This window comes from Ictidomys tridecemlineatus, chromosome 4 (genome assembly GCF_052094955.1).
Source record: "Ictidomys tridecemlineatus isolate mIctTri1 chromosome 4, mIctTri1.hap1, whole genome shotgun sequence".
NCBI classification, from domain to species: domain Eukaryota; kingdom Metazoa; phylum Chordata; class Mammalia; order Rodentia; family Sciuridae; genus Ictidomys; species Ictidomys tridecemlineatus.
In genome coordinates this window covers 15,401,310-15,427,597 of record NC_135480.1, presented here as the reverse complement: position 1 = coordinate 15,427,597, position 26,288 = coordinate 15,401,310, and the positions used below count along the sequence as shown (strand labels likewise).

The 26,288-nt window shown below is 36.2% G+C and overlaps 3 protein-coding genes across 3 annotated transcripts; 1 reads left to right on the top strand and 2 right to left on the bottom strand.

Annotated features, from left to right (window-relative positions):
• The first annotated feature begins 9,947 nt into the window (after nt 1–9,947).
• LOC101974494 (olfactory receptor 9G19) lies at nt 9,948–10,883 on the top strand. The gene has a single exon (XM_005331603.1). The coding sequence runs from the start codon at nt 9,948–9,950 to the stop codon at nt 10,881–10,883; it is 936 nt and encodes a 311-aa protein (XP_005331660.1).
• Nucleotides 10,884–12,935: 2,052 nt separating this feature from the next.
• LOC101978605 (olfactory receptor 9G4) lies at nt 12,936–13,910 on the bottom strand. Its single transcript, XM_005331685.3, has one exon. It carries the CDS (start codon nt 13,872–13,874, stop codon nt 12,936–12,938), a length of 939 nt encoding a protein of 312 aa, XP_005331742.1. The 5' UTR covers nt 13,875–13,910.
• A 7,640-nt stretch (nt 13,911–21,550) lies between these two features.
• Nucleotides 21,551–26,058, bottom strand: LOC101974216 (olfactory receptor 9G19). Its single transcript, XM_005331602.2, has 2 exons — nt 25,924–26,058; nt 21,551–22,569 (listed from the first exon to the last, which is right to left on the bottom strand). Exon 2 carries the CDS (start codon nt 22,543–22,545, stop codon nt 21,610–21,612), a length of 936 nt encoding a protein of 311 aa, XP_005331659.2. The 5' UTR covers nt 22,546–22,569; nt 25,924–26,058; the 3' UTR covers nt 21,551–21,609.
• Between the last annotated feature and the right edge of the window lie 230 nt (nt 26,059–26,288).

Here is a 26,288-nt window from a genome sequence, read left to right as displayed (position 1 = left end):
TGAAAGATTATAGTTATTATGTAAAAAATTATAGCTTTTAATGGAAAATTTGCTGCTCAATATATAAACATGTTGCAAAACACCACATGGTTCATTCATTTTTTATTATATTATTATTTGTATTTGTCTTCCAATGTTTGTCACTAGCTACACTCACATTTTTACTAAGGTCTTGTTAATATTATTTAAACCTCAATCTTCCTATATATAAAATTAGCATGCACCTAGGATAGTCAAAGCCACAGTACCTAGGTATATATTGCTTCTTCTTTTTTAAAATATCATTTTAGTTGTAGATAGATACAATACTTTCATTTATTTCTATGTGATACTAAGGATCGAACCCAGTGCTTCATGTATGCTAAGTAAGTACTCTACAACGAAGCCACAATCCTAGCCCCAATATACTCCTATTTACATCAGGCTCTATAAGAGTATTGAGGAAATAGTAATTCCAGATAGATATGCAGGTCTTGGGACAGATGAGAACCATTGAGAGAACTGGCTTTGAACTGTGTGTCTGCCAGGCTCCAACTCTGGAATCTTGAACAGTCTATGCACAACCATTGCTGTGTCTCAGAAAATTCATTTGTAAAATTGGAATCATCATAGATACTTCAACAGATTGTTTTGAAATCTCAAAGAGCTGAGTCCTTTACAGCTGTACTTGGAAAGTTTAACACACCAAGTAGATTGCCTAACATATTAATTGCTCATTAGATATTTTATAATATACAGTGGAGAAAGTTGACAAGTTACTTTTAACCAGTATGATGTCTTGTTTGAATTGTCTTATTAGATAAAACTGTCAACACAATGTATTTCTTATTACTTCAAAATTGGTTAACGAATCAATGAGAAATGTGAATATGTTCTTGCTGTAAAATGTTATCTTTTCAGAAAAAGATAGGCAACCTCTGAAGTGATGTAGAATAGACATTCAAAGACCATGAGTATAGAGGAAAACCCCCAACATTTTTTATCCAATTGCTGCACATTCAGTTCTTACCTGTACTTACTTCTGAATTTACTTTGGGAAAATTAATCAAAATTAATCAATTGCTCTGGGTCTATTTTCTACACTCCACCTAGAACTGCAATATAAACTTAATAGAGTTGTTGGATAATTCATTAGAAGTTACTTTGCTAGCCGTAGGTTTATATGTATATATCACTAATGACTCTAGGGACAGATTCCTAAGGCTTCCTCCCGAGCGGAGCCTGGAGTCTATAAAAAAAATCCATGTTATCCAATTCATGAAAACTTGCTGGATTTTACCTATGTTACCTAGTTCATTTTTTCACACAAAAGGCACAATCAGACACTGAGCTCTTTTACTCATCTGCCTTCTCACCAAAACTGATTTTATAGCCCGCTTTTGGACGGAAATGTAATTAATAGTTATTTCAAAGACAGTTAGTTACTTCAATATCTGTCACCTTACTATATTATATTAAAATAAATCTCAGGATATATCATATCACAGATAATGGCTTGCTATTAACTAATGTTTTAATGTTTAATGCTTCGGGTAATGAGGCAAAAGGTTTAGTGTGACTGGGGAAAACAATAGCACATCCCAAATGAAATTCCCAATGAAGAACCCACAAGAGCTTCACTTCACCCCTTCTCCAGGGTCAGAACCCTTGCCTCTAACATTTGTAGTTTACAGGGGAATTCTACACTGCAGATCCTGAAAGCTTTGATGTCATCACTAAGCTCATCTTCTAGATCACATTTCTGTAACACATGAGGGTTTTCATGGCCTCGACTATTATGGGAAATGAAATTATTCCCAGAAGAGATCAATTGGATCTGGTTAGGCTTAATTCATAATTATAAAATTGCTAATAATGAATTGAAAGTAGAGAAAGAGGCAGAAGGAGGAGAAATATGTGTCCTGAACCATGTGCATTACTAAATAATGAGGAGGCATTATTTCCACTCATCATAACAATTATCAGATAGAGACATTATATGGATTGAACTGTGATCCTACCAATTCATAGCAAGAATCTCTGAACCAATGAGATTATTTGTAGATAGGGCTTTTTGAAGTAAATAAGGATTAGTTCATCATCTGATAGGAATGCTGTTTTTTTTTAAGAAGAGGAAGAGAAATCTACCTATTACACACAGACACACACACACACACACACAATGGAAGAATGGCTGTTTGCAATCAAGGAAGACAGTCCTCATAAAAACCTAACCATTCTAGTACCTGATCTTGGACTTCCAGACTGCAGAAGTATGAGAACATGAATTTATGTGGATGGAGACACCAGTACATGACATTTTATTATGGTAGCCCTAGCACATGAAGACAACACAATTTGATTATAGATGACAATTATAAAAACAGACACTCAAACAACTTAAACTGATAGTGAAGAACAGAAATGGGCTTTGCACTCAGGGTTGTGTGAAGCTAAACCCCAGGCCCTCTGTGTAGTGCCATAAAAATATGGGAGTATTAGGATCTCTTCATTTATTCAAATCCATGAATCTCCATTATAGAATTTAAGAGTAAACAACAACAACAAAAAAGAAAATGGTTAGTTGGCTCACATAGGTCAAGCATATTCAGTTATGCCTGTTGCTAGGGAAATGGGACACTGGTAACTAGGGAATGTGGTAACATGATTACTTGAATTTTCACCAGTGATGTCATGGCATGGAGTGCAAGTGAAGAGAAAGGCACTGAAAGATAAGTTGGTTGAAGCATTGATGCAAACCATAATAATAATGATTATTTAAAAAAAAACATGAAGCCAGTCACAGTGGTGCATACCTATAATTCCTCAGCTTGAGAGGCTGAGGCAGAAGGATTGCAAGTTCAAAGCCAGCCCCAACAACTTAGTGAGGGCCTAAAGACTTACTGAGACCCTGTCTCAAAAATATTCTTTTAAAAGGGCTAAAATGTGGCTCACTATTTGAGCACTCTTGGGTTCCATCCCTAGAATGAGAAAAAAAATGGTGCATTTTGTTCTGAAATCTATGAACATCTTACATGAAAGAGCATTAAGAAAAACCCAAGTACACCTTCAAAAGAGTTTCTGATCTCCTACATTTGTTCAGGACTACTCCAATGATGGGGTTAGAGCCCTCATAACCCAATCACCTTCCAAAGTCACCACCTATGAACACAGCTGCACTGGAACTAAGCCTTCAACATATGGACTTTCGGGAGACACCCCAGATCCAAGCCATATCATACTAAAATATGGCCACAGCTATCTTAAGAGAATTCCTGAAGTTTGGGCTGGGTAGTAGGATTAGAGATACACATTTAGGACCAAAGTGTGCAGATGAAGACTATCAAGGGGAATGCTGATATGTTCCTCGGGCTTAGATGAGTGGTGGTCTCAGATGCAAGTGTACACAGTTTCATGAGCAGAAACTGATGGATCAAGAAGTTAGCATAACACTGGAAAATTAATATTGGAGAGGTACATCGATGGATCTTTAGGAAAGGACAGTATGAAGACACTTAGGCTCCATGACTAATGTCCAAAAATAGTGTGTACGAATTGCAGAGAAGACATTCATGGGCCAAAAAAATAAAAATTCTATGCCACTAATAATATTTGCATCACGTGACTTACCAAAGTTGCAGGAAACACTTCATTCAAGTACTCCAAGATTCAAAACAGCTAGTTCCAGAATCTTTCAAAACCATTAATCTTTTTTAACTAGTAATGAAGTGTACAAAATGAGACTTAGCCTTTGCTTCCCTAGACTGCTGAGCTTTAATAGTGTGCCCATGACAATGAGCCATGGCAGCAAGGATGCAAACCATATATGGGTGGGAAAAAAAAAGTGTCTCTCTTTTTTTCCTCCACTAGTAACCATCCATTCGATTTCAAACAGAGGCACTACCATGACACTTCTCACCTAACTGGTACAGTGCCCTGAGATTTTTTCTTTGTTTGTTTGTTTTTGTTCCCTAAAACATATAGTTTCCTCATGAGAGCCAGTCTCCTATGATTTTAAGTTATAAGTCATATTTTGTACTTGATCTGACTTATGAATTAAAATCATGAGAGACTTCCAAACTCCTTACCATGATCTAAAACCTTGTGGGTCAAGAGCAAAAATCATAAGCATCATGGATCATGAATATCTGACTAAAAGGAAGACTTAGGGATTGCTGAGACCAAGTGGATTACCTTCTGCGTTTCACAGGTAGGTGAGTTAAATTCTGCTGGCCTATCACGTGAAGGATGTTGTGTTACTCTGGCTCCTCCAAGAAGACACCCAGGTGGAATTAAACAGGCAAAGACTTCATTAGATGAAGTGTCTTTGTCTTCAAGATTAAAGGGAGACCAGCTTCACCCTCAACCAGCTTAGATTACAGAATTGTGTGAGATTATATTTCTATACTGGGACAATTTCAGTTGATTTTCCTTCAAGCACAAATAAATGTGTCTTCTTTATGAGAAAAGCAGTGCCTTGGCTGCCTTCCATCTTCTTCATTCCATAAGATTCTACAAATATTGCCACAGATGTCTGCCCAACAAAGTATTTAGTGACACCTAGTATGTATGTATGTATGTTATATATATATATATATATATATATATATATATATATATATATATATATATATATATATACACTCAGCTTGTCTTTACAGTTATGTAAAGACAACTTGGATTCTGTAGTTTGTAGTTCTGGGAATCTAATTGCTTTGCCGTTTCTTTCACCTCCCTCCCTAGCCCACTGATAGCTGCCCCTGCAGAGCTTTACAAGGATGCTGAGGATGTTCTGTATATAGTTGATACCTTTATTTTACTTATTTATACGTGGTGCTGAGAATCGAACCCAGTGCCTTACATATGCCAGGCAAGTGCATTACTACTGAGCCCCAGCCCCAGCCCCTGGATGATGTTCTTAATAATACATTTCTTAATGCCTGAGTACAATGATGGTTCCTGAAGTCCTAGAATGAGGAAGATGGGGGTTGGGGTTGACGGTTAGACAGTGGTAGGTCCCACTACACATAACACAGCATAAGCACAGTCTCAAAAAAAAAAAAAAAAAAGCTTTCTCAGCTTTACGTAATAATACCTGATTTGTCAACACACAATTCCATTTAATTATCTTGTTAGTTCCTCCACAAGTAAAGAAACCCTGAGGGAGCTCAGCAATCTATAACCCTGGGAATCTAGAAAATGGCATAAAAGACTCTGGAACTTTCAGATTTGAATTCTGTTGAGATGGTGTTGTCACGGAAAATTTTAGGTAAGTTGTTCAATTCAGATGTTATAGACAGAAAATTGTATTTCTTACAAATCTGTTTAATAGCCCTCTATATACTAACCTCCTGAAAGACTGAAAGAAGGGGCCTATTTTGAAATTTTTTTTTATTATTATGATAATAAAAATCGATTTTTATTTGCAACAAATACTTTCTGGTATTAAAAGAACAAGAGAGAAAGCATTAGAGTTATTAAAAAAGACATAAAGAGATTATTTTTTTAGAGGAGTAATAAGGTCAATCATTTAAAAATTAAAATAAAAATAGTGCCTTATCAAAAACCCAATTAGAAGTGGATATTGAATCTATAGACCAGCTATTCTTGACCTAATATTTATTATCTGTTCATTAATCAGCCTCTGTTTGGGGAGATCTCTGACTTTGCTTCTAGCAAATTTGTTCCTTTTTGCCATGGTTCAGTTTCCCGTGTGTGTTTTTCAGAACAGAAGATCCATGGAAGCTTGGATGTGTGGTTTGGTCAAAAAATTTCAGGAAATACAATTATTATCTTCCTGTTTTAATCTCTGAGTTCACACAGAGAAGTAGAATTTCACAGTTTCGGTGACACAAAAAATATCCATTAACCCTACCAAAAAATATAATTGGAAAAAAACCTAAATGAAAATCATACAAGAACCCATGAGAAACTTTGTTAATATCTCAAGAGCAACTGAGGTGACTGAAGTAGCAGAGATCATTAGTTTCAAGAAAAGCTGAAGTTCTTTCAGTTTGATATTCCTTGGGAAAGTTTAAAGGCATACGATATTTTTAAGAAGACCACTGATAATGAAGCTTATCTTTAAACAAAAAAGGGTGACTTTTAATTCTTTTGAATGGAAAATTTATCTTTTGATTATCATAAAAAGTACCCTTTGTTAGAAACATATAATATATCCTGCCAGGTAAATTAATTTCCTTATTCTGATTTAAAAATACAGGATCAGCACAAAAGTCAGTCTTTCTGGGGCTGTATGTAGTGATACAGGGGGAAATGCCAAGGAAATTTGTGCCCTGTCTTTCTTTGTGGGACCCATGGTGAGTCATCAGCATATCTTTGTTTTGTTTTGGTTTTTTCCCAAGCAAAAAAAATTGCATATTTTTCATAAAATTTCAAAGGGACTGGAACCCAGTCAAAGGAGATGGGGCATCCCTTGGCTCCTGATGAATGGTGATACCATTTAGAGGACTTTCCTGCAAAGGCAGCATAGATAGGAAGAGAAGAAAATGCCAACAGAGGCATGCAAGCACATGGAGGCCTCAGTATCAAGCACAAATCTAACCCATTGCTGTGCTTTTCATACAAAGACAATGTTGCTGCTTTACACCTGCATAGCATAATTATTTACATAGGACAGATATGACAATGTATTAAGCACCTGATGTATAATATCTCTTTTAAATCTTCTTGCAATCCTATGAGGAAATTGTTATTACCTCCTTTCATAGACAAGAAAAGTGAGATAGGAGTATTTAAATAAGTGTTGTAAGGTCACAAGTATAGAAATTTTTAACATCAGGACTGAAACATAAATCCGTTATAACTCATCTTTTGAAATTTATAAAATTATGAAACATATCTTTATATGCATTATAAGGCAGGCAAGGCTCCTGTAATATAATAATAATAATAATGGGACTGATATTCAGGTCAGCATTTTTCATTGTGATTTACACACAAATGAAGTTCCAAATACTTGGCCTGTTTTTATATTTAAAAGTAGGTTATATAATAAAAGCAGGTTATATATTTAAAACAGGTTCCTTTGGGGTCACCTACAACATGCTAAATTAGAAACACTGGCTAGGTGATTTTATGTATAAAGAATTTGAGAATCACTTGTTCCTCTAGTATTTACAACATGCCAGGCATGTACTTGCTCTGTGGTTGGGTTGACTGAAAGACAAATGCTTTCTCAGGTCCCTCTGGATTGAGAGACAGCTCTGATTTCCAAGGGTTGCTTCCTATTTCTATCCATCATGATATCTGATGAAAGGCCATCTGTTGCAGACATGGAAAAATACTTATACTTACAGACACACTCCATTTGGGTAAACAAATATTTGCTCAGGCTGAAATTTGGGGACTGGTTGATTTGTTTCTTCCTATCTGGGTCTGCAAAGAACACATTCAATCTGGGCTTGCTGGTGTCAAGGCATGCATGTGGGACATCAAACAAAATTTTGTGGTGGTTTTAGGGTAAAATGACACCATTTGAGGCTACTCAGAGCATTGGTCCTATTGAGTTGTTTCTCTTCTGAATCAAGGCTTCCCATTCATTCATTTAGTAAATATTTATTGTGTGCCTCTTATAGTTGTCAAGTACTCACAGACATGGGGAATATACTGGTGGATGAAGTGGACAAAAATCCTCACTATCAAAGTTTACATCATAGTGAGAGCTCTTGTCTCAGTGTGATCCCAGTGACCCAGTAGTAAAAGTAAATTAAGGGCCATATCATTGCAGATAATTGGAATACAATAATATTCTCTAATTATTTTCTATTTTTCAAATGATTTCTAGAAGAATCTATGAATATTCACGAAGTAAAACATAAAGCTTTGGAGCAGAGTTTTTTGTTGTTGTTTTTTCTTTATTTTTATTTTTGTTTTAATTAGTTACACATGGAGCAGAGTTTTTTAACATATGATAACATCCTTTAAGAACATCTTTAATTCTGTGCTTGGGTTTTCGAATGCCATAAAGACTGGGGGCTTTGATGACTATTTAATATGCAGAAAACCAAGGTAAAAATGTTTTTTATCCATGGTATAATCCTATGCAAAAAAAAAAAAGTCTCAACACTTAAATCTAGGGTCTTGATGGTCATTTGTGCAGTGAAAAAGATCTTTATGAATGAAATCAACTCCACTCAATGATGAATGAAAATACATATTTTCAAGTTTCCCCTATCTTTAGGAAATTTATCTAGAAATTTCAACTTGAATAATTGTCATTTTGTTCTGTTGGAAAGTTTATTGGTAATTGCTCACCTTGTCAGTAAAATCTCATCACCGATGTTAATGCCATTTCTGGTGTTTAACACACTAATATCTTCATGGTGATTCTGTATGTATTATCCACTTTCCTGTAGAATCTACTTCACAAAGTGATCCAGCTTTTACATGTAGAATTTGCATCTCTTACAATAAATTCTACATTATAATTATTATCATATAATAATTACATTATTAAATACTTTGATTTATGTCTTTTATATTTGACTTAGAATAGTTGACAAATTATACATCAATTGTAAATTTCATTTTGAGACCATAAAGGAACACTGAAAAATGTATGTTTTTAAAAGAGATTTTTTTCCAGTATAACAGAATTCTGAACTGTTGCTAAAAACAACATCAACTTAGAAATACAGTCGCTAAAAATAATGTCCATGACTCAATATAGAGACTGGAAAATAATGTCTCAGGCTTTTAGACCCCCAAAACCCACAATGACATCAAACTCGTTTTTATCTGATATAAAGATAGATTTATTTGCTGGTGCTGATTCCAATTTCACCCTGACTCTCCATCTGATTCATTCCCTGGATTTCATAATAAATGTGTCAGCCCCTTTTATTGACTACCTGGGAAGAGAGCATTCTCTGAGATGGTATTAAAAGACATTGTCATTACATCTTAAACCATGGGGACATTGCACCTGTGGGATCTGAACCACCAGTCCATTCCTAGATGGAATATAGGAAAATAATTTTTTTAAGTCTAAATTCATTTACTTCCTAGTGCATTATTATTCCATTATCTGGTTTAGTTTTCATAATATCCTAAGACATTAATTGAAAACCTGTTGGTATTTATTGATTTATTTGATTCCTACAAACCTGTACCTTGTAAAATAAAGTCTTTCAGCCTCATAGCCATGTCTTTGTGTCTAAAACTCCACCTGGAGCTAAAGAAATACATTTTTTTGTAAAAATAAATAACAACCCCATTATGGTTTGGATGTAACATATTCCCTAAAAGCATCTGTGTTATTGCAGGAATCTGCAGAGGTGAAATGATTAGATTATGAGAGCTGTAACCTAATCTATGGATTGACCCATTTGATAGATTAAAAATTCTAAAAGACTAGTAATACTGGGTAGTAACTGTATAGCATGGATGGAAAGATAAGTAACAGGGGTATGTCCTTAAGAGATTGTATCTTTTTGCCCACCTGATTCTCTCCTCTCTCTCTCTCTCTCTCTCTCTCTCTCTCTCTCTCTCTCTCTCTCTCTCTCTCTCTGTCTCTCTCTATGTCTGTGTCTTCTTTTTAGCTGCCACATGGTGAGCAATTTCCTTGATCATGTCCTTCTGCCATGATAATCGGTCTCACCTCATACCCAGAGCAATGGAGTTGACTGAACACAGACTGAACCTCTGAAACCATGAACCAAAACAAACTTGTCCTCCTCTAAGCTGTTCTTTTCAGGTATTTTGATCATAGTAACACAAGGCTGACTAACACAAACCCTCGACATCATTTTGAATTTCCCATTATTAAAAGTATTTCACATATTGAAATTGAACTCAGAAAATTCCTCACTTGCAAAAGGGACGTAAGGTTCCTGCTTCGTGTTGAGCACATCTAAGGGGCTTAGCATGGAGAGTGCCTTCATCTGGTGTTGGTTGTGGCAATTAAATCTTCTCTACTCCATCCCTAGGTGAAAGGTCCCTAAGGCATGGAAAGGAGCAATCACACAGTGACTGAGTTCATCTTGCTGGGCTTCACAACAGACCCTGTGATGCAGGTCCTCCTCTTTGTTGTGTTCCTTGGAGTGTACTCTGCGACCTTGGTAGGAAACACCATCCTCATAGCACTGATCTGTAATGACTCCAGGCTCCACACACCCATGTATTTCTTCATTGGAAATCTGTCTTTCCTGGATCTCTGGTATTCCTCTGTCTACACCCCAAAGATCCTAGTGACCTGCATCTCTGAAGACAAAAGCATCTCTTTTGCTGGCTGCCTGGCTCAGTTCTTTTTCTCAGCTGGGCTGGCCTATAGTGAGTGCTATCTGCTGGCTGCCATGGCTTATGACCGCTATATGGCTATTTCCAACCCCCTGCTTTATGCTCAGGCCATGTCAAGGAGATTGTGCATCTGTTTGGTTCTATATTCCTATACTGGGGGTTTTGTCAATGCAGTAATATTAACCAGCAACACCTTCACCTTGGATTTCTGTGGTGACAATGTCATCGATGACTTTTTCTGTGATGTTCCACCTCTAGTAAAGTTGGCATGTGACGTGAAGGAGAGCTACCAATCAGTACTGTTCTTCCTTCTGACCTCCAATGTCATTACACCTACCCTGCTCATCCTGGCCTCCTATCTTTTCATCATTGCCGCCATCTTGAGGATCCGATCCACCCAGGGCCGCCTCAAGGCCTTCTCCACCTGCTCCTCCCACCTGGCCTCTGTGACCCTGTACTATGGCTCCATCCTCTACATCTATTCTCGCCCAAGTTCCAGCTATTCCCTTGAGAGGGACAAAATGGTTTCTACCTTTTATACTGTGTTGTTCCCCATGTTGAACCCCATGATCTACAGTCTGAGGAATAAGGATGTGAAAGAGGCCCTGAAAAAGCTTTTCAAGTTGGCTCAGTCCGAAGTCTAAATTGATACACTTGTTTTCAGATCACTGCTAAGCTATAAAACACTGCTCCTGGAGAAGAATGGGGAATTGGCTTTTAAAATATTAAATTTCTATTTAATAAAATTTAACATATTTTTATTTGTATTAGTTTCTTTGTTTTGGTTTCATGATTAGACTAGAATTTCTACTATTGATTATACATTCATTTTTAAGTATAATTTTCAAAAAGCAGTATCTGGGTCGAATGCAAAATATAAGTATGTATGTAATACTTCTAGAACACCAAAGTTTAAATTTTACTTTGTTCTCTCTCTCTTAATGTAGATCCAATTATTTCTCCCTACAAAGTATCATGGGTATATAAAGGAAACATAATATGGAATTATGTTGTTGGCTAAATAGTGTTTATTAAGTACTTGCAGAACTTCAATGATAGACAAACAAGGGATGTCAAGATTTTTGATGAAAAGAGAGAAAGAACATTGATGCGTAAGAAAATAAATGCAGATAAAATTAAAGAGAAGAAATCTGAAGCTTATACAAACGACACAATGTTTACAACTATTTCATAATGTTTTCTAATTTTAATGGATTATTTAAATGTGATAATTTCCTCTACTGCAGTCAACTTTCAAAGACAATGTTCTAACCTATGAACTAGATGCTCCATATAAGTAAAACTTAACTGACAGTCCTTTAATTATGCTTTTGGAAATGGTATTAAATAAAATATTAACCAAACCTGTCATGGAACGAATATTGAACTGTAAGCTGTTTTCATAATCAAAATGTTATATGGAAAAATACTAGCACTGGGTCAAGATTTATTGTCCTTTCCACCGAACTTGTAGTTGGAATTTCATCAAAAGCTGTGGCAGAGAATTTCCCCTAAGGAAGTACCCCAAAACATCCTAAGACAGCTTAGTGGGATTCCAAGAGAGAATCACCAATGGGTGGATAGATTTGCAGTATTTATTAGGGAACCTTAAAACAGGAGGGCTGCAGCATGTTCTCTCAAAGGACAGCATCATGGCGGATGTCATACCTAGTTGTGTCCACTGATGAGGATGAGTTATTGAGTTTATATGAGAGATTTGGCTCAGGGTCAGGGTTCCCATGCATTCAGCAAAATATTTGGTCATTCAACGTTTCAGACAACAACCTACACAATTCTGTCAGTGCTAATGATGGTCAAGACCCCCACTCTGTTTCAAGTGTCCTGGGAAAACATGCAACTAGTAGCCACATGGTTAGGCATCCTGTGACTTCTGGCCAGGACAAACGAAAAAGCAGAGAGACCTGGGGACCCTACTGTTAAGGATTTTTTCATTGTTGCTATTGATTTACTTCATTTAGTTTGATGTTCTTCTTTTCTACTAGTGGGGTTCCATGGCTGTGTGACTTAGGGGAGAACTACGAAGTACTCACTCTCCCAGGGAGAGAACACTCTTGAGAAAGATATATGGTCCTAAGGACATGTATTTCTCCATGGATTTAGAAAGGATTTTGTGGGTTACTAGTTGTTGTTGTTTTTTTTTAATCTAAACAACTCCTAAATATTTTGAATAATGTTATATTGATGTAGAGGGAATGAGGTTTACAAATACAGTTTCTGTATACTCAATTAGAGCTGTATGAAGGAATTTAGAGGAAACACGTTACTAAAAATAATTATTTGTAAAATCTGGAGCAAGTGTTCAGGATTCTCGCCGTTCCAAATCTTCTCCTCACCTAGTAATGTTTGTTTATTAAGTTTCCAAGTTAATCTTTATGTTGAGAACTATGAAATTTCCTCTTTTGTTTCACAAAAGCTCCCAATGACAACTAGCAAAATGAGTTTTATAAAAACTAGGACTGCAAAGAAGCAAAATAACATTGTGGAGTATTAAAAACCAAGTACTGCAAGTTAAGAATAGTTCATATCATGAAAAAATAATACTTTGAGTTTTTTTGTTTGATACCCCATTGTTTAAAGTATCATTTGTTGAATTTAAATGAAATACAGAAATGGGTACACACGCGTTTACATGTCAGTTATTTGGAAAATAAAAATATTCGGCCACAAAACAACCTTCATGGTTGTGGTCGTATGATCTGGGTTGCTTTCCTGAAGGCCTCTTTGACGTCTTTGTTTCTCAGGCTGTAGATAAGAGGGTTGAGCAGTGGGTTTAACACAGTGTAAAACAGAGCAGCCACTTTGTCTTTCTCCAGGGAGTAGGTGGAACTGGGTCTTGAATACATGAAAAGCAAGGATCCATAGAAGAGCATGACGGAGACCAGGTGGGAAGCACAGGTGGAGAAGGCCTTGCGCCTTCCTGAGGCTGAACGGATCCTTAGGATGGCCAGGAGGATGTTGAAGTAGGAGATGAGGATGGCGAGGATGCTAGAGAGAACAGTGAAGCCAACCACACCCAGAAGGACTTTTTCATAGACCCGAGTGTCGGTACAGGACATTTTTACCAATGGTGGTGCATCACAAAAAAAATGGTCAATGATATTTTTACCACAGAAACTCAGGCGGAAGGTGTTGGCAGTGTGGGCTATGGCATTCAGAAAGCCTCCTATGTAGGATCCAGCAACAAGGCCAATGCAAACAGAAGCAGACATGGTGCCTGAATAAAGCAGTGGGTTACAAATTGCTGCATGGCGGTCATATGACATGGCTGCCAGGAGATAGCACTCAGTGTAGGCCACAACACAGGAGAAGAACAACTGAGCCCCACATCCAGCCAAGGAAATGCGCTTGTCTTCTGAGACACAATTGGCCAGGATTTTGGGGGTATATACCGAGGTGTACCAGAAATCCAAGAAAGACAGACTGCCAATGAAAAAGTACATAGGTGTATGCAGGCGGGAATCAATCCTAATTAATATAACCAGGGTCATGTTCCCTGACAATGTCACCAAATAAAGCACCAGAAATATTACAAATAGAATTGGCTGCCACCTGGGGTCTGATGAGATGCCCACCAAGATGAATTCAGTCAGGACGGTTCGATTTCCTACTTCCATGTCCACAAAGGGGAAATCCTGAATATTGTTATCAGGGAATAAACATCACTTAGTGATTTTTTGTTTTGAAACAACATAACAAGTATATCCATTGAATCAGCAATTTCTAAGATTTAATTTCCTTTCTTACTGCCTAGAATTTTAGAACTTCAGTCTGACTTGGAAAGACCATTGGGATTGTTACAAAAATTATTTTAAAATTAGGTAATTCACTTACCATCTTTAATCTAAGACAAGTCTCTTATTCTCATAAAAAATTAAAATAAATGAAATTCATGAAAATGATGAATAATTTCCTGGAAGATTGTCTGAGTTAAAAAAATATATAGAAGAAAACACTAAGGTCAAGTTTTAATAGATAGTTGGCACTCAAAACAAATTTCAGTATCCTTCCATAGATCTTGGAAAATTTCTTGTGTGTCAAGGATTGTGTCAAAGTATATTATACTACCCCTCCTACAATTAGTACAAATAGAAAAATAAATACATTTCTGATCATATACCAGTTTCTATTCATAGACCTATACTTAATTTAACTGACTTTATTTTCAGAACAACCTTATGACGTAGGTGGAATTATGCTCTTCATGATATAGTGGAGGAAATTGAAGCATAAAATGTTCAAGTAATCAAATCACAGAGCAAGTCAATAGAAGAGCTGATATTTGAAACCAGAACCTGTTTAATCAATAGTCTATGTTTAGATACCAGCTTATAACTAGAGAGGAGTGAGAAGTTTGAGTATGCTATTGTACAGTAGAGAGATCATAGAAATTGACAATGCACTACATATCTTTAAAAGCCAAAAAAAAAAAGGATTTTGAATGTTTTACCTTAAAGAAATCATGAATGTTTGGGGAGATAGATGTATTTACCCTACCTTAAACATTATACAAAGTATATATGCATGAAAATGTCACATGGTACTTCATAGATATGTATAAGTTCATGTTTTTATATGTCATTTAAAATAAATTTAAGTTTAAAAATTAAAAAATAATAAAAAATGAAAGAAAGAAGAACATCTGCTCTCCACCACTATCATTTCTCTCTCTTATGGGTGAATACTTGTTTTCTCTTGTGTTCCCCTAATTAAGGCAATGCCACAGCCCTCTTCCACCTGAAAACCTCTTACAACTAACTTTCCTCCAGCTGAGGAGTTTTGTATACATAGTTCAGGCATTTTCTGATGTGGTAGATGCTGAACAATAAAAAGGACCCAATTTTGGGTGGCAAGGCATTGAGAAACCATGAATCCTTTAAATTTTATATCCTGAATCTCAAGAGTTCTCAGAGAGAAGCTAAGAAGAGGTGTCTAATTAGTTAATTAATTAGCTACTAATCAGTTACTAATTAGAGTGACTATAGTTTCTAATTAGTTAATAATTAGTTACTAATTAGAGTAACTATATTTCCATATTCAAAATATTTACCTTCCAGAAAAACTAGTCAGTGTTCTAAGCACAAATGCAAACTCAAGTCCTCTACTGCTTCATTTACCCACTGTTCTTATTTCTAGGAAGGAAGGTATGAATGGCCTAATATTTCAAACATAGGCAATGATGCTCAGTGATTTGATTTGATTGATACTATTGTAAACAATTCAGCTTGAAAACCTAAAGACAAGTCCACCTCTTTCACTCTTAGTATATAACCATTGTCTTTCATTAACACTTAGAGTACAGGCACTTTTGTCCCACACCCAAGGTTCCAGAAGTGGGTTTTAACTTACCTTTATGACCCTATAGTCCACCAGTTCTCATCACCTAAGACTTCACTGTTCAGGATCACACTTGTGATTCATCATTCAATAATGATTTCTCATCTCCTCAAAGGCCCACAATTAATTCTATAGTGCTGTGCCGTTACTCATTTGCATGATGAAATTTTTATTCCAAATCTGATCAAGCGTGAGCAGAATTATAGTGGCAGGAATTCATGGTTAGCTTTTGCTACATTTGTTTTTCTGACTTCAAGAAGCAAATAATTATTAGAATAAATTGTCTAGTCTACTGGTCATCAATTTCCCAGAAGATGAACTTAAGGAGACTTAAAAAATGAGAATTGGGCCAAATAACACTCACTGTGGGTTAAGAAGTTAGTGGAAAGAAATTCTATCCCAAGAAAATTAAGTAATCAGGGCTTAGACTAGAGAGAAATTGGTGAGCTAAAGAAACTGAGAGAGGTTAAATAAAGATGGATGGGGAGAGAGTCTTGGAAGAGCCAAAAGAGACACTAGATTACAAAACTCTTCCCAGCAACTCAGGAGGCTGAGGCAGGAGAACTGGAAATTCAAATCCAGCCACAGCAACTTTGTGATGGCCCAAACAACTTAGGGAGACTCTGTCTCAAAATTAAAAAATAAAAATAAAAGGAAGGCTGGGAATGTGGCTCAGGGGTTAAGCACCCCAGGATTTAATCCCTGATAACAAAAAAATAAATAAATAAAATTAAACTTGTGCAAGTCAGAAAGAAGACTTCTTATCCTGTAAGCCAACAGAAATGGAAGCCATGGCCATTATGAAGAATTACTGTGATCAGATATACTAATGTAAAGTTCATTCAAGTTGCAGGCCTGAAATGCATTGAATGGAGTAATTCTTCACTCTTAAGTGGTAACTCTGAAATCCTCATTCCTCTGTCAGTTGTTTATATTAGCCTTCTGATCTTCTGAAGACAGAAAAGAGGCATTAAAATTTCTAGGTAGAATTAGAAAGCAATTTATATGAACTAGAAGCACATCTTGGTAGATGGGATTTGAAGACCATCAGTCTTAATCTCACCTCTGAACAAAAATTTTTATTTCAATAATAATTTTTCCTTAAAATGCTCTCAAAATCTAAAAACAAAATCCTTTTAAAATATGGGTTAGTACCAAAGCTGCTGTATCTCTTTTTTTTTTTTAGAAAACTATAAAACTTAGAAACTACAATATACTGGAAAGAATGTATAAATAAATTTGATGGAACTCTCTGTTAAAAGATGCATTGCCATAGCCATCATTTTGACTTCTGTATGTAATAAAATTATATTACAAAAATTATCACATTATATTTTGGACAAGAGTTCATATGTTTAAAATAAAGAGAGGGAAATTAAATTAAATAATAGATCAAAAAATTATGAGTTGTAGTACCAAACAAAAAAGGTCTTTACTGGTATCAAGAGTGGACTGTTTTTCCCACTTCTTGTGACTTAGAAGGCATGGTGGTTTGCTTTGGCCAATAGGTTGCAGCATAGACTGCTCCATGTGGATTGCAAGGTTGGGTCTCAGTAGCTTTTTTCTTGTTTCACTTCTCACTTCAGAATCCCACCAAATATCTGTGAATAAGCCCTAATTAACTTATTGAATAGTGAGAAATCCGGTCTACACTTTATAGACACATTAAATGACCCCCAGACATGAGAGCAGGGTCATTCCTTGGGATCCATCCCACAAATATATGAGCAAGTCTGCTTGAGGATAGAAAAGTCTGGCATAGGCAGAATTGCAAAACAGAAATGACACACAAGTTCAAGGCCTGATTCCCTTATTAGTAGCTCTATCATTTTGGAAAAGCAGTTTAACAACCTGCCAACCCCCATGTGCTCCCATCCAAAAAGATGAGAAGATCTCAAAGTTATATAGGTAAAATGCACAGCCCATTCTGCACAGCTATTATTTTTCTGAATGAGAGGGAAAATACCTGACTTATATATATAAGTTCTGAGCTTATAAAAAAAATAAGAAGGTTAAATTTCTACAAATAATTTAAGCCCAAATAGTATCATTCAGTAACTAGCTAAAATCCATAAGTTTAATACTTTTGTCACTATTCCCATGTAATTGATACAGGAGTGAAAGTCTTAGAAATGCAAAGTTCATTGCTGTGGGATTGAAGGGGTCTGTAATTTGGTACATATCCCTGATGCTAATCACCTGTGTGAATTGGAAGAGTAATCTTTCATCTCAGGAGCACATTTTGCCCATATGGAAAAAAAAAAAAGGTTGATCATTTTCCCCAGAAGCAGCATTCTATATTCCAATTTATGTTAACATCTTCTAGAGAAACTCAAAGGAAACAATAGATAGCCTCACCTGCTGAAATATCATGTGGCAAAGCAGATTAGCCATGCCTATCTGTGGAAACATGGGACATCATCACCAATTTTGTTGCAGTGACAATACTAGAAAGTGCCAAAGACTACTGTCTTCCTCTTTCCACCTCAAGATTTGCATTCTCATTCTTTTACCACCACCCCCCAAAAAAACAATCCTGTAAGTTTTCATAATTCTCTAGCCACCATGTTCCTTAATTTCTTTATCAGTAAATTATTAATGGCTTTCATATTTATGGAGCCTGGGCCTCTTTGAGAACATGATAAATGTAATGATAATTCTCCCCAATATGTACATGCACAGATATTTAAACATGCAACATTTTAGAGACTTTATCAACTATGAGAAAGCCAACTTTTCATTTCCCAATTTTGATTCTTATGTAAAAATTTCCACCAGTTGAAGATGCTTCAGCTTTATTCCAGTGCTGGCATTCTGTATTAAAAGATGAATAATAGATATGTGCATTTAAGCTTAGCATGTTTAAAGCTGAATTCTTAATGCTCACTTCCAAAAATTAATCTATCTGTGCATTTCCCACAGCCATGATTCAAATTATACCCTACCTATTTCTGAATTTTAAAATTTGTTTTCAACCTAATCTCTTTCTCTCCTATCTACTTTTCGATGTATCACAAAATACTGAAATCCCTTCCTTCAAAATTTACCAGAATTTGCCCATTTCCCACGACTCTTACTGCAACTCCCTCGCCACCATTCAAGCTACCATCATCTTTTGCAAAGAGTATTCCAGCAGCTTTCTAACTAGTGTGCACCCTTGTGCCCTACAGTAGAGTCTCGACACAGCAACCAGCGTGGTCCAATAAATATCACTACTGTATTAGAACCTTGTAAAGATGCTCAGTCTATTTCATGAGAGTGCCATGATGGAGAGTCTGGGCTCCCCCTTTCCTATAAGACCTGATCTTCCGATACCCACCATTCACCCTCTCCTTCACTCTGCTCCAGCCCTGCCAACTCTCCCGCTTTCTGAAACATGCCATCCTGTCCCAGCACTGAAGAGCATTTTATAGTCTATTTCCCAGATATCTTCAAGGTTCATCTATTTAAGCCCGTCTTGAATGTTATTTCTACTAAGGGCCTTTTAAAAAATTTCATGACCACATCCCACCAATGCCCTTCATTCTACCATTCTGCCCAGACTCTGCTCTGGTACTGTCTCTGTTCAACTCTGACATTCTCACTCTTGTCTATTAAATTTGTTGCCTGTTTCTCCTTACCGGAATATCACATGTTCAGGGCATTACATTTCTCTGCTTCTTTACTGCTGTTTTACACTATCAAGAACAGTTTATGGTAACTTGGTGACATTTGATAAATAATTGCAGAGAGAATAACTGGTTTATTCCTGTCTATCTTGACTTTTTTTTTTCCTAAAATGCTATCTACACCTAACCTAGCTTAAAATACTCAGAATGAAAAATCTATCTTAAGTGAATTTTCCTGGCACAGTGAATTGTCTGACAAGAAGAAAAATAAATAAATAAAAGAGAGGATTCATTCCTGAGACCTCAAATCCATTTCAAATTTTAAATAAATTGCTGATATATATATCTGAATGTGAAAAAAAGACACAGAGGATCAGAACCAGTCATGTTGAAGCATCCTACGTAGAACAGCTTGTGGTGAGGCATTTCCCCAGGAGCAGAATGGTCGCTGCTACCTTCCCTGGAGCAAGAACTCTGTGAAACTAATGTCTCTCTGGCACCAGAAAATAAGTTACAGGGACTTAAAATAATGCATTTTACTAGTCTGGACAGCACAAAATATCTGTCAAAGATGTCCAAAAAAGGCACATGCTTTGTCCTCTTGAATTTTTTTCACTGTGTCAATGAATATATGAAGTTCCAGCATAAATATCAGACTGAATTTCAAACTGTATATTAGGACCAGATATATCACTGGATGGAATTGGAATTAGAAGGGGTGTGTGTGTGTGTGTGTGTGTGTGTGTGTGAGAGAGAGAGAGAGAGAGAGAGAAAGAGAGAAAGAGAGGGAGGGAGACCACTCACATCTGCATGCAAGTTTGGCAAAGCAATGATCCTTTGACAGCCCAGCCAAACTCTGTATCCCATTCTAATTATAGCTAAAGTCACAGAAACACCAAACTGCTTAACTTTCCCCATCCCAGGAGCTTACCCTGGGCCAGAAAGGTCAGTTCTTGGAAGTGACACACTTTGCTCTCTCTCTTCTGGTGCTTTGGTGTGCCTCTGTTGGACTCAACATATGTACTTTCTCAATAGCCCTTTGAGACTTCTTCCACGCATCAGCCAGAAATAGGTACCTCCGTCTCCAAAGACACAATTAGAGTACACTTGGAATGTGGGGATAATATGTTAATTGGAATATGATCAAGTGAGCAGTATTTTTAAAAGTTGGCTCCTAATGGTTCTAAGTTATAATATAAGCATCAAATATGTCTGATACAGAATTTCTCCAAATTTTACTACTTATGATGTTTTATTTTTTTTCTTTTTTATTTTTACTTATGATGTTTTAAAATATATCTTATATTTCACTGCTTTTTCCCCGTCACATGCCCCTCTGTTTGTCCAGAGTGCCCTTCCTTGTCTCCTCCATTGGGAATCCACTATCCAACCCTGGTGTTAGGGGTGAAATCGTCTCCCCATAATTCATATGTTGAAGCCTTGACTCCCAGTGCCTCATAATGTGACTGTAGAGATCAGGCCATTAAAAAGATGATTGGGAGGCTGAGGTTGTAGCTCAATGGTAGAACACTTGCCTAGCACATGTGAGGGCCTGGGTTTGATCCTCAGCACTGCATAAAGATAACTAAATAAAGATGTTGTGTCCATCATTACAATGAAATAGTCTCTAATGCTTAATTAATTGATGCATAAAAGAGAGAAAAAATACAAACATTTGTAGATTCTTAGTTACTATCAATCACTACTTTACCCAGTAGAGATTTTGTTCTGAACCTTCCCTTGGATGTAGTTATTTGAAATCTCTTCTGTCTGTCTGTATTTATGTATATGATGTCCCTGTGTTCTTGGTCAGCTTAAGTCCATTTCTATCTTATACAATTAATAGACTGTTAACCTTGATTTTTGATTGGTGGAGACAATATTCTTTTACTGGGAATACATAGTGGCTCTAAGTGATATTTCTTTTCTACTTCATATTTTGCTGATTTGTTCTCTAAGCAACATAAGTGCTTCTGGAGTTGTAAGTTATAGGTCATGATCCTGTTTTCTCAACTATGAGCTATATGAAGTCAAATGTTGATAATGATTCCATAGCCAGCTAAGTTATAGTTTAAAACATTATAGATAAAATCATCTTATGAAATGTCAATTGAAAATTCTAACAGATCTGCCTTCTTTCAAACCTCTCACATTCTCAGCAGTTTTATAGACTCTGTCAAGCTAGCACACACAGCAGTTTTTCCAAATAGTCCACCTTCATTTATTCTTATAAAAATATCTCTTAAGTGCCAAATTAAGAAAACAAACACAGGATATTGTTTATAATTATGAAACAATTTTTCTTTATTTCTGAGAGTACAAGCTAATAATAACAACATGGAGAAAAATCTATTGCTGGTTTATTTGTTTTTGTTTTTGTTTTGTTTTACTTGCCAAGTATTTCTGTTTAAGAAATCTTTGCTCGATTTAACATTTTCCTCAGAGCATTTTTGACATCTTTATTTCTTAAGCTATAGATCAAAGGGTTCAGCATTGGAATCACCACAGTGTAGAACACTGACACCACTTTATCCCGTCCCAGGGCATAGCTAGTACTAGGTCGGGAGTAAATAAAGAGAATGGAACCATAGTAAAGAGTGACAGCGGTCAGGTGAGACCCACAGGTGGAGAAGGCCTTGAGACGGCCCTGGGTGGAGCGGATTTTCAAGATGGCTGCAATGATGAAGAGGTAGGAGGCGAGAATAAGGACCGTGGGGGTGATGACGTTGGAGGCAAGTATAAAGTACAGCACAGCCTGGTAGCTCTCCTTCACATCACAGGCCAGCTTTACTAGTGGGGGCAGATCACAGAAGAAATCATCAATGACATTGTCACCACAGAAGCTCAGAGTAAATGTCTCACTAGTGATGAGAGTGGAATTGACAAAGCCACCAAGGTAGGAAGCTGCAACCAGACTGGCACATAACCTTGGGGACATAGCCTGGGAATACAGTAAGGGGTTGGAGATGGCCACATAGCGGTCATAAGCCATGGCAGCCAAAAGGTAACATTCACTGTAGGCCAGTCCAGCAGAGAAGAAGAACTGGGCCAGGCAGCCAGCAAAGGAGATGCTTTTGTCTTCAGAGACGCAGGTCATCAGGATCTTGGGGGCATAGACAGATGAATACCAGAGATCCAGGAATGACAGGTTTCCAATGAAGAAATACATGGGAGTGTGGAGCTGAGAATCAGCACAGATTAGAGAGATCAAGGTCATATTTCCTAAGAGGCTGAAGATATAAATGATGAGGAAGATGAAGAAAAGCACCTGTTGTACCCCTGGATCTGCTGTGAATCCGAGAAGGATGAACTCCTTCACTCCAGTGAAATTCTTTTCATCCATGGATTTGGGTTTCTAGGGTCTTTTCTGTGAAAAGATTAGTACACTTATCATGGCTTAAGACACCATTATGTTTTCCCCAGAGTTTTTGTCTTTCTAGAACATTGAAAAAGCCAACTGATGCATATATACTTCTTACTATGAAATGGGGGTATTTGCTAAACTGGGTATCCCTCCTTTAGGGAGATGAGAAATCACTTCTCAGTAGCCTGGAGAGGTCAGTTGGTGTATATCACCTTATATTTACAATCTAATTTTCCCTTCTATGTAAGAGGGTGATTTGTGTAGCTTCTTCTTCTTTTTTATTTTTATAGCATTTATTCTTTCCTTTTAACATCATAGGAGATTGAAACTTAGAATGCAGAAACAACTTCTATGTCAGATCAACATTAGCTTTTCCTGTCATTCGATTAGGAACTAGTGATATCTTAACCTAAATAAAAATTACTCTGAAAATAAAGACCTAAAAAATCATTACTGAATTTGAGAGTAACATATTTTTGAAGTGCAAATGACTTCTGAAGTAATTGATGGCAAAATGTGCTGAAGATGTTGCTTTATTTTTTATTTGTGCTTCTAAGGCAATAATGGATTACCAGAATATTAAATTAAAAAAAAAACAGCTATGCTAGCAGTTTCTCTTCTGTGGTTATTGACACCTTGCTATACCCAAGTATTGACAGATCTTACAGTGTTACCTCTTTGTAATTCACAATCAGTTTTAGAAATACCAAACCAAGTTGTGTAGTCTCACTGCAGGTGATCAAGCACATAGCATTGTAGTCTTGGTTGTCCCAGGAAGGTAAGGTCAAATACTGGATGACTGGGAACACAGCTTATTGAGTTGAATTAGGGCAGGTCAAAAGAACTGATTGAAAATTAATTGAATTAGAGTAAGATTTACTAGCCAGTCTGGTTTTTTTCCTACAATGTTATAGGATTACTTAGTTATTTCTCCATCTATCAACCTCATTCAGGACTGTACTCACCTTGAGCTCCTCTGCCTTTTTTAAAAAATAATTTTGGTTTTGACCAACATGTATGAATTGTACATATTTATGGAATTCAGTGTCCTTTCCACATATGTATACAGCATGCACTCATCAAATCCAGCCTTCCTTTATCTGATCCTTCCTTTCCAACTTCTAGTAACCCATACTTTACATCCAGGATGACTTTTTCGGCTTCCACATATGAGCAACAATATGCAGTACTTGTCTTTCTGTATCTGGCTTATTTTCCTTAACATAATGTCTTCAGTTCCATCCATTTAGTTGTAAATGACAGAATTTCAGTCTTCTTTATGGCTAACTAGTAACCTACTAGTGTGTGTGTGTGTGTGGGGGGGGGTATTTTGTTTATCTATTGATGGGCACCTAGGCTGATTCTGTATCTTAGCTATGGTAGATATTGCTACAATAAACACAAGCATGCATATGTCTTATTGGTTTATATTATATGCTGATATAATTTCCTTTGGATGTATACCCAGAAGAGGAATAGGTAAATCATTTGGTAGATTCATTTTTAGTCTTTTAAGAACTTCTGTACTGTTCTTTATAATGGATATGCTAATTTTCTTTCCCATCAGCAGTGTTCAAGCATTAACTTTTCTTCACATTCTCACCAGCATTTATTTTTTGTGTGTAATAGATATTCTAACTAGGGTGAAATTATACATCACTATGGTTTTGATTTGCATTCTCCTAATTTCTAATGATATAGAGCATTTTTTTCCAGTAAAAAAAAAAAAGAAAAAAAAAGATCCCAGAAATGAACCTATGGATCTAGAGTCAAGTGACTATCAACCAAGGTGCCAAAAGGCACATATTGCAGAAAGGGCAGCATCTTCAATAAATGATACTGAGAAAATTGAATATACATACACAGAAGACTGAAACTTGACCCCATCTCTCACCCTGTACAAAAAAAAAAAAAAAAAAACTTGAAATGGATCAAATTTTCATCTAAGACTTGAAACTATGAAATTACAAGAAATAAAAAGGAGAAATACTTCAGGACACTTAAATGAGCAATGATCTTTATGTTATTCAAAGCACAACAAATAAAATTTGAAAAATAGACAATTGGGATTATATCAAACCAAGAAACTTCTACACAACTAAGGAAACAACTATATAAAGATAATAGAAGAAAATATCCACTCTCATCCAACAGAGGGTTAATACCCAGAATACATAAAATTAACAACAATAATAAAATGAATATACAATTTAAACCTGGGCAAATGGTCAGATTTGTATATCTTCTCTTCTGGTTGTATTTGGGGTTATTGGAGGATCATGTGGACTATATGAAAATGGGTATTTGAAAGGAAGGCTTAATTTTTCTTTAGATCTTTGAATTTGTCCTTTTATAATGAATTATATAACAAAGCATAATCTTATTCTAACTTTAATTTGGAACATAATTGAAAATGCATTGTACTTGTAAAGTCCATAAAAGGCAATAGTTACATTTCATTCAACTATTTATCCACAAAACTAAGAACAAACTGCAGAAAGTAGAAAATCAGGGGATAGATTTACCTAGATAACAGGAATTTGAGAACTTCAGCTTACCAGTATGACCTCTAAAAGCAGCCTAAATTGAAGTCAAAATATTAATTATTGAATAATCATTTCAATAGTGTGTGTTAAATGTTCTAAAGATTTAATAGTTCTTTTAAAACTGCTTAAAATGAAAGGCTTGTGGAAGCTTGACAGGCTGAGTAATATACCATACATAGTTCCACAAAGATACTCAAATTCCAATCCCAAGAATCTGAGAATGTTGCTTTATATGGGAAAAGATTCTTCCCATGTGTTGTTAAGACTCTGGAGATATAATCATGTGATAGAGCACTTGTATAACATGTTTGAGGCCCTGGGTTCAACTGATAGCACATCATAAAAAAAAAATAAAAATAATAAAAATTATCTTCCTATAAAAATGTTATCATGGTGGGACCTATATATTATCACCTCCCTTGCAAGAGGAAGTCAGAAGGAGATTTGGCCACTGAAGCAGAGACTGGGATACAACCAGCAGCCAAAGAGTGCCGGAAGCCACAAGAAAACGGAAGAGGCAAGAGATGGACCCTCCACTAAAGATCTGATGGGATCTGGCCATGTAGGCACCTTGATTTTAGCTCAGACATACTGAGTTTAGACTGCTGATCTCCAGAACATCCAGAGAATAAATTCTATTTTTTCTAAACTATCGATTTTGTACTACTCTGTTAGAACAGCATGAGAAATCTCACACAGGAAGTGACAGAATACAGCCTCAGCATTCCCTTTCCCTCAGAGGTAGAAGCAGGACAGGAATGTTGCCAACATGGGAGATGCAACATCCTTCAAAAGTCTCCTGACAACCTACCTGCATCAAGGAAGGGCTTGATTATGACGGCCAGGGTTACAGATTGGTAGGGCTGCTGAATTTCTTCTAGTAGATTCAAAGCTTTAAAAATACAAAAATAAAACAAAATAATTGGTAATTGTGTTAATGTATGACCTGAAAACTGAACTAGAAAAATAAAGAATTGCACTCTTGGAACAGTACATCTATGATAAGACAATTTCTTTCCACTAGAATTTCAGAACCTATATATAACCTTTTACTTAAATATTGATGCTAGGTTTAATCTAAAAAAATCTTATTTATAAGCAAAGAGAACTAAAATAGGTGATATTTTGACTGCCTTCATTCCTCAAGGGTGTAAGGTGCTAAAGACATTTTTAATA